Raw genomic sequence first — 10029 nt, forward strand, 5'->3', positions numbered from 1 at the left:
GATCCATTATGGAAAGCCAGCAAGTAGACAACAAGTGAAAACCATTTCCCTATCTATTATTCTATCACCTAGAGAGCCACAGAGTGCTTATCATATTCCTACTGGCCGCATAGGCAGAACACTGCATTTGTGTGTCATTTGACAGGATTGTTATGTGCATGACACATATTGAAGGCCTAAATCCGAAGGATTCCAGGGTTGGCTGTTTGCACGCTCTTCTTTGTCGTGGATGCTGTTTTTCCTCTTCGCCAGTTCTGCCGGAAGCGCCTTGCTCTTCATGGTTCACACCTGAAGCTGGGGCGTCACAGACCGGAGTACTAAAATTAGCTTGTGGAGTTCAGACTCAATGTGTCTCATCTTAGCATCTCAAATCCTGCTAATCCAGCTTCCCTAGACAACCCAACTGCCTAATGTATTTGGATTCCTGCTACAATTTGTTCTTTTAACTGAATTAAAGGTCATTGTAAAAGTTTCCCTTCAAATGCTCTCAACGTGTTAGTGAATTAAGGTTAGCTCTCAAGTATAAATTTTCAAGCAATTAGCTTTGGTTTTTAGCTGAGCAGAACACCCCACTTAAGATGCCGAATACAAAGGATTTACATACTACCATAGTGCATTTCTTATAAAAATGTTAGGTCTGTAGCAGCGATTTGCTAATCAAATTCAGAATTTGATTTAAAATGCCTCCGGCAGAAGGCCAATCCAGTTATGAAAGAACAGAAGCAAAACCCAGAGCCTGGATGAGCCTCCTCCCGAAGCAAGCTGAGTCTTTCACTCTCCCTAGCAAAAATGGTTCCAGAAATCACTGCGATTGCTCCTAAAATAGGATATCATAGCTAATTTTTTTCAATAAATTATTGGACTGTCCAAAGACACAAAACATGTACATTTCGGAATCTAGAGTTATAAAATATTCTGACATGTTTTAATATAAACAGGAACATTTCCAATGATTGCTTGGGTCTAAAATGTTTTTCCACTTGACATTTGTTTATACTGCCCAGGAAAGAAACTCTATTTATGGATAACTGAATGACACAAATAAACATGGGAGAGAGCTGAAAAATCAGCTTTGATTGTGCATGAAAGTCTACAATGCCATTGTGTACTCTCGGGCCGTATTCTGATTGCCTGTTTATTTTTACAGAACTGCTGGTGAGCCCATGGAAGAGGAGCCGGCCTTGTGAAGTGCCAAGTCTCCCCCGATATTTCCTGTGTGTGACATCATTGTGTATCCCCCCCCACACAACCCCAGCACCCTCAGACACGTCTGCTGCCTGGGTGGCACAGTTTGATGGAACATAAACACTGGGCACAAAATTCTGAACAGCAGCTTCCCTGGTTCTTTGGATGGACTTGAAAGGGCATTACAGATTCCTGAAATGTAACCACTGTGTATCTAAAGTTACAGTAACCAGGATTGGAAGAAACTGTTTCCAGCATGCTTTTCTGCTGATGACCCACTCCCAGACACTAAGTGTGAGCTAGAAACCTTCAATACGGCATTTGATAGTGTTCATTTCAGAAGCTATGACAGCCAGTGAAATTTTGGGCAAAACCTGAGAAGTACCCATTCCTGACATTCTGACCAGTGTCTTATTGTGTAGTTTACTGTCAAGTAGACTTAAATTGTTTACAGGATTTCTTTTCAGCTGTGAGTCTCTGGGAATTACAGACAGATTGCTGTGGGTTTTAGGGAGTTTTTTTTTTTCTCTTTGTTATACTTTTGTTTGAATTTTTTGCCTTTGTTCTAATATGCTTCCTTCCCTCCTTGAAAAAATTCAGAATGGACCTGGGATAAGACATTTTTTCCTTTTTAGGGGGTTGAGGGGTTGAGGGGTATGGAGCGGTGGAGCCATGGTTTCCCTGTGTAGCCCTGGCTGTCCTGGAACTCATGCTGTAGACCAAGCTGGCTCAGAACTCAGAGATCCTCCTGCCTCTGTTCAAGGATCAAAGGAATGTGCCGCAGCCCAGAGACGACAGCAAGGCTTTTTTTCCTCGATGGAAAAAATATTACAATGTATCTAACAGTTCAAAAGGAATGTGCATACTACAAGCAATGCGGCAGTATTTTGTGTCAACTTTTATTGGACATTTACGTCTGTCTCAGGTTCTCACAGTGTATGGCTTTGCAGTTGTGACAGGTAATGAGGTGGCACCACCCGGCACCACCCCCATGCAGCGCCACCTTGAGGACAGTGGCTCTGGAGGTGCATCCCTTGGGAGACGTGAAGCCCTTGAAAAGCACAGAACTTCTTAAGGGTGGGCGCTTGTTCCAGCTCTATCTGGCGCTTTCTCTCTCCTCTTTCCTTCTCAGCCTTTCTTGTCACCCTTTCGTCTTTTAGAAAAATCACCCCAACCTCCCCATTACTCAAGGGATTTGAGCATCTTCTTTATTTTGTTTACTGTTCTGGTGAACCCACTTGTGTTATCTTCTTCTGCTATGAAACTACTTTAGTGGGTATAGTTTAAATGATGCCACTGAGTTCCCAGGTCTTAGAAATGTGTCAATGAAGGTGACAGTGCTCTGAAGTTCTTTTGAATGGGGCTAAGCTAAGAATTGTGCCTTTGCATGAAAACTAACACAGAGCTTAACTTTTGCACAGGTAGTATTTCCGACAAAGGTTCTGAATAAAGGACATTTATTTCTGAGACTAAAAACAGCTTACTAAGTAAAATACAAGCAAGTTAGGCCCTGCCTCTGAAAATTGTATTTCAGTATATAACTCAAACACCTAAAGACAGTGAGGTAGAATACCTTGCATATTTAATATCTGACAGTGCTTTTGAACATTGATTTTTTTTATATATTTTCTTAACTCAAAGGATATATTAAAGCCATAAGTGAAGATTGTCATGCTTTTATTCCTAAATCTAAAAGAAACCTTAATTAAAACAAGGTTTTAGGGAAGGCCAAGATATGAAAGACATGGAACAATGTGGTTTTCGTTAGGGAGGACTCCAACCTGTAAATCAAAGATGAAAGATCTCACTCACGTAGAGTTACATAACTCCCCTTTGTTATACAGTCAGACCACATTTTTCATGCATTTGGTTTTTTAGGATTACCATTTTAATTTTTAAGACTTTTATTACATATACAAAAATGACTCGGTATTTGGTTTAACATCTTAGAAATTTGAGATACCCTTTGAAATAGGAAATCTGAAAAAGAATGTATCTTAGTATTAGGTAAAAAATTACTTACATTGCATAAGAATAAAGTCAATCTAGATGCATAATTCTAATGAATTTCTTGTGAATTCCATTTTCTTGGTACTTTAGAGAAATTCAGGCCAATGACATTTGCCAGCTCTCTCTCTCTCTCTCTCTCTCTCTCTCTCTCTCTCTCTCTGTGTGTGTGTGTGTGTGTGTGTGTGTGTGTGTGTGTGTGTGTGTGTGAAATTCTGGAATTTAGTTCAAGAAAACCAAAGGCTCACAAAAGACCTTTCCATTTTAAAAGGGGAAAAGTTACCATACTTCAGAAGGTATATGATTGTGAAGCTTCAGAATCACGGGTCCCTATGGTTACTTGTCAGGCTTTGCAAACACATTTTAGAAGCTGGCTAACAAGCTGTGGCAGCCCAACTATATTACTTTACTGATGCTGCAGCAACAGCATGACTTCAGAGGGTGACTCGTTTCTCTGACAAAGCCAAGTCCCCGGGGACATCTTTGTGGTAGTTTAGATATAAAAAACACTGTATGAAAGAGTTAATCACACACTTCCTTCCCACCATATGATAACATGCCTAACTGATTGCAATGCAAAGTATCAGAATACTGGGAGAGGAGCAGAAATGGTGCCTTTAGTTCTCGCTATGACCCTCTGGGGATATCGTCATGTGTCTAACTAAAAACACAGTGGCCTTGAAAATAAGGCCTCTCCTCCCACAAAATCTTCAAAAATTATGGGACTGATCTCTCCTAATAGTTCAGCCATGTTTTATTTCTACAGGCCAATCACAAAGCTTTGTGACGTCACTGGGTATCTTTACAGACTCCATGTGGGGGTGAGCGACAGTGGTCCTGAGACTCCTCTCCACTCAACATTTTTAAGCTTTTATAAATTATATTCCATCACTTACAATTAAGACAATTTATTTAATTAGATTTTATTATTTCTCATTTAAGATTTTCTTCTCCATTTGTCTCAGCAAGTTTTAAAATCTAACAGTCTAAAGGAAATCTTAAAATGAATCATTCTGAGCTTAAAACAGCCTTTCTGTCAAAGTGTCACCTTGTCTTTTCTAGTTTTATCTGTCTTTACACTCTTTTTCTGCCTTTGGAAATGAAATAATGTGGTCACTATGAGAGAGAAAGAGAGCAAGGGAGCAAGAGAGAGAGAGAGGGAGAGGGGGAAATGACACACCTGTTGCACTACTTCTGTAAAGAGGGTATTTTCACCACCAAAACACCTAGAAAAACAGATTACGGTCTAGAACAAAGGCTTTCCATTGTCTTCAAAGCAGATCATTGCTGTGGTCACACATCAGCCCTTTTCCTCAAGGACACAATTATATTTTGGTCTCTAGTACAAATCTAAACTATTTACCACATTTAATAGAACTTATATGGAGAATTTCATCAACTTCCTTAACACCATCACTAAAACATATAAATGTATATGATATGGCTTTGCTATTCAGATGTATTCACATTGGAAATCAGAGACTTTGTCTTCCAGAGCTAATATCTTGGTTTTTGCTCCATTAAATACTTCATGAAGCACTGGGTGACTATGTGTGACCAGAGGATAAAAAAAATTAAATGAACATTATATATATATATATACACATACTGAGGACTATAGAATTTCTCCAAACCAGTCTCAGTACATACTACCTATAACATCCCTACCTGGTCTCATGTAATACGTTAAGAAATGGCTATGTTTCTTACTAATACATATGTTCGAAGCAGCTCCATGAGACAAATCTTAGTTCTGAGGCTAATTGGGCTTTATTTCAATGGTAAGATATTAAAGTGGTTGTAATTTCTCAGTAATAATTCTCAAACTAGAATAGTTAGCAAATACTAATCTACCGTACAGTGCCAATATGTCTAACCAGTCATCTCCTTTCCTCGTCTCTGCTTCCATTGCTTGCCTGCTAGTACCAAATTGGCATATCTAAACAATCAGGATAATTTGTCAGCTCTCGCTATTTTATGCCTCCTAAGCAGAAACAGCCTTGCAAGTTTCTCTTCTGAGACCCCCCCTCCTTGGCATATGTGTCTTCATGCACTTTATCTAAGTCCTAGGCTATAACCTTGATGTGTTCTTACTCATTCTTTATCAAGAGACTCCTGAATTAGCTACCTTTCCCTAAAGGACACCTAAGCTTGCCTATATTCTGTATTTGATTCTGTTCTTTTAATCAATGCAGAATTTTATTTTTTCCTTGGACACAGTTTCCACCATTTTTGCTACTATCCAATTGGGTAGTGTTGGTTATCATGCAAGAAAGATTGTGCATGTACTCTTCATAAACTTTGGAGGATGTTTATGTAAGTTGAACCCTCAAGTACACATGAACACCTGAAGGAGAAACTTGAAGAATATATATATATATATATATATATATATATATATATATAATTAAATTGCCACATGTGCTAAATAAGGCCAATTGCTTTCAGGGATACTGGGATCAAGGCTCTTATATTCACTGCCGTGCACTCTGCTCTTTGATAAAGATGGCACTTTGTAACAGATGACAATGCTGTGGCAACAAAGTCTGGATTAAGGCCTTTATTGACCTAACATTTAGTAAAATTGAATAACAACAACAAAAAAGACTCAAAGACTCAAATTAAAAGCTTTATAATCTGAAGAGAAATTTTACTTCCTTGTGTATACAGATATTTTTTTCTTTAGAGAGAGAAGGTCCCTTTTCTCTTTCTAAACTGTAAGGTTCTCCAACTCTTTCTGGATGAGTAGCATCAGTGTGGACCTTCAGAGAAGCTGGGTGAGGTGGCTGTCTTTCCAGTGCTGCCTGGGCTTAGCAAGTATTCCATCAAAAATGACAGACCTTTGTGTAGGACATATGCTAGGCTGCCCGTGTCATTCAAAACAAATATACTGATATTTTAAATCAGTTGGACTCTTCAGGCAACAAAAACATTTATAACTTTCTTGATTAAATGCTATACCAGGATTATTGGAGTAAGTACAGATAACTTGGAGTTTCTGGTCCTTGTAATGTGAATGTGTCTTTTGTATTGCAGTCTTGTATCTGTTAACATAAAAAGATCAATTGATTCTCCTCTGTGAACAGTAGTTTTGCCCTTAATTATTTTTGACTTTCATCACAATCTGTCATCCAGAACAGAAAAGTACGCATTGCCAAACATAAAGTTGTTCTGCCACTGGTGTGTGCCCAGATGTGTGAGATAGTTGCCTAATAAAGGATTAATAACTAGTAACAGCACCATGGTTGAACATGCTTTTGGAAGATTCACCTTATTTCTGCTTCCCTCTTGTTTTGTTTTGTTTTGTTTTGTTTGTATTTGGAGAGACAGCATCATGCTCCAAAGGGTGGCTGATGTTGTTAGTGTCACCACGCCTTCAGAAGAATAATGATCCCCATTTTGTGTTTTCTACTGATATCCTCTAGTCCTATGTGAATAAAAGCTATTTGAAATAATTGTGTCCGAAGGTTTCTACATCCTAGGCACCCTGCCATTAAAATCTGTATCAGAAATATGTGACAGATATTGTTGATAAACAAAATATTATTAATTGTGAGGTATTAGAATATACACGACTCTACTTTTCTGCACTGCAGAGTTTGAGGCTGGGGATATGCATGACTCAGCAATCAGGAGAACTGGCTGCTCTTCCAGGGGACCAGGTTTATTCCCAGGGCCCACATGGCTACTCACAACTCTCCAACTCCACTTCCAAGGGATCTGGTTACCCTTTTCTTGCTTATTCAGGCACCTGACACAAACATGATATGGATATATATGTATCCATACCTTATATATACATACCTTATATATACATGTATGTGTATATATATATATATATATATATATATATATATATATATATCCATACATGCAAAGTAAAATACACATATAAAATAGAAGTAAATCATTTTTAATTTAAAAACTGGGGACATTTGCTTGCAAGTATCTCTTAGAATAAAATGAGAATTCACAACAGGAAAAAAAAAAGTCAATCAAAACTGCTTTGGTAGCTGACATGCTAGTGCATACCTGGAATTCTAGAACTTTGGAGACTGAGACTGGAAGGTTGTCACAAGTTCAAGGAAAACCTGACGACATAGTGAGTTCAGTTTAGGCTATTGTGAAAGACCCTGTCTCAAACAGCAACAAATAGCAGTTACTGTTTTGACTGTAGTTTGACTGCAAAGATAAAGAGCAGGACAACCTTTCAAATGCATGTTACTCTACAGAATGTTCTATTAGAATTCTCTTTTTCTAGTACATGAGTCTAACTATATGGGCTATTTGTGGGTGAAAACAAATTTAACATACTCACCATCATTATAGACAGTAGGATATATCTACATTTTTCTAGCCTTAAAACATCTATGTTCTTTCCAAATCTCATCTACTAACCATAAAAGATGATGTGCTAAGCACATTTTAACAAAAAATAATCTGTCTAACCTTTAGAATGGGCTATGTGGTCAGCCTCTGCTAACCTGGGAGATTTATTTAATTGTGCAGTTAACTGAATCTGGACATCATGGCTATGTTTGTATAGTAACTTACAAAACAGACATTTCTTCCCATGTTCAACATCTTGCTTACTTTAATCTAGGCAAGAACTCTAAATTGTCTTGGGAACACACACTCCAAAACTTTTTAAATCTAGTTTGGGACCAACATTTATTTTTGTATTTTATAACCCCCCAGCAATGTTTAACATTCCAAAACATAACTATTTCCAATGGACAATGGTTTAGGTACCTTCTGGGGAAATACAGGCATATTTTGTCTAACAAAAGTAAACTCGAGAGGGAGTGAGGAGTTTTCTCAATGGTAAGTACCTTTGTCTTAAATAGATTATCACATGACAATGTTACCTCATTGCTCTTTGTTTCTTTTAAGTTTCTATGGTGAAAGAGACCCACAGAAAAGGTGAAGAATAAGAACCAGTTCCTGTTCATTTAATGAGCAGTTGCAGTTGAGAGTACAAGCTCACAGCATCTTTCATTCCTTAACACTGTATTTGTGTTCATTATTGCTCTTGACAGAAGTACTTCCATTACTCCCCAATTATTGTGATACTAGCAGCACAAATTGCTACTGTTCCTCCTGGCTGACCACAAACGGATCACTCTGTACAGACCTTAATAATTATTATAAAAGACAGAAGACTCTTCTGGCACGTGTATTAAGAACTCAGAAGCAAGATTCAGGAAAAGAGGCCAAGAAAGCTTCTTTCTGATGTGTATGGAGCAGCAGAAATGAAAACGGGAAAAAAGATGTGAAGTTCTCAGTATATCTTTAAAACATCACATTGAATTCCATATTGAAAGAGTATATGGCATAATAATGAAACATAACATAACACACTTATGTTTCTCCTTTGGTTATTTTTACAAAAATAATATGATTTGAAATTGTAAGATGCAATCACAGTGAATCCTTTTCAAAAGAATTAACAAGTTAATATTTACAATTTTCTAATTGTAAAATATTATACCCACATAAAACAAGATGATTTCTTTTAAGGATGCATTTCTTAGTGTGTTGTGTTTTTTTCTTTTATATTCATGTTTTCTCTTGATTGTTCATTCTAAACATAATAAAGAAGAAAAGCTAATATATATTCTCTTATTTAAATTTCATAAAAAAATATTGCTGGGAGAGTAGTTTAAAACATCATCACATCAATGCTTAAATGCTAGAATGAAATTCATATTTTTGAAATTCTTTGTAACGTAATTCAGTTTTAAATTTTTACTTTTCTTTTGCTTGCTAGTTTGTCATATGATGGACTGAGCCCCCTCATGGCAGCAGCACACACAGACTGTCACTGTACTCTGTCCTGAATGGTTCGTTCCCCTACCTGCCTGTCCCAGCTTCTTTCCTTTCTTCCTTCAGTCAGTTCTCCCTTCTTTTACTTCATTTCCTACCTCTTTTAGGATTTCTTCTGCCCTTCACATGACCCTCTTTCTGCTTTAATGATCTACAAACACACACATAAAAATGCACACACATGTAAACATTTGAAGGAAAGTACATACTTTCTACAAAGTTCTGGAGATGTAGCTCAGTAATGGAGCCCTTTCCTAACCTTCACAAGGTCGTGAGTTGAACATTTACAACCATAGGAACAAGACAAAAGAGACAAAGGAAGATAATGTTCATCAGAAAGATGAACAACCTTAGAAAGAACTTTCTAATTCTAGAAACTTGCTTTTTTCCCCCTATTTCTTTAAAAAAAATCAAATTAAAAAAAGATTATTGAAGAAAAAAATTAAAAATTAAAAAATTAAAAAAATAGGTAATTATAGTTTTGGTTGCATTGGATTTCAATAATTAGGTTCTACGAGATCCAGGTCAACTTTACTTCACTTCATACAATTTCCAGTATCATTTACTTTTCAAAATACTGATCTTTGTGTGCGATGGTCTCTTTCTGCCATCAGATCCTCAGTCAGCATTGTGCCCTGCGTGTTCAGCTGACAGATGGCCTTTAGAGGTCTCTGGGCCATGAAATGCTAGTACAATTTTGATTCTTTAAATCCCCTGTGAAACCTAACCTATATATTACCAGTTTTATTCTTATTTCATTATGGTTTTATACATGTCCATCTTTTATACTAGACTTCAGTTCAAACCATAAGTCACAGATAAACCAAAAATAGTTTTTCAATTAGTGCATATTTATACAGTTTCTTTGTGATTTCTGGTTTAAGATGAGTATGAAAACAAAAGATGAACCCAAATGAAGACAGTAAAAGAATTAGAAAAAAATCACAAAATAGACTAGAGCTTCAAGGTGCTGAGAGGAGGGTATCCTAATATATGTATATACATATACAC

General features: G+C 37.0%; 1 protein-coding gene across 17 annotated transcripts in view; it reads left to right on the forward strand.

The window, feature by feature from the left end:
- Positions 1-6647, forward strand: part of Hdac9 (histone deacetylase 9) — an 858974-nt gene extending 852327 nt beyond the window's left edge. For all 17 annotated transcript variants that reach the window (XM_052185941.1, XM_052185944.1, XM_052185943.1 and 14 more), the window contains one exon: positions 1148-6647. In XM_052185941.1, the coding sequence (XP_052041901.1) occupies positions 1148-1187 (40 nt within the window). In that variant the 3' untranslated portion in view covers positions 1188-6647. The remainder of the gene's footprint in view (positions 1-1147) is intronic.
- The last annotated feature ends 3382 nt before the right edge of the window (positions 6648-10029 follow it).

Source organism: Apodemus sylvaticus, chromosome 6 (assembly GCF_947179515.1).
Source record: "Apodemus sylvaticus chromosome 6, mApoSyl1.1, whole genome shotgun sequence".
Taxonomy (NCBI): domain Eukaryota; kingdom Metazoa; phylum Chordata; class Mammalia; order Rodentia; family Muridae; genus Apodemus; species Apodemus sylvaticus.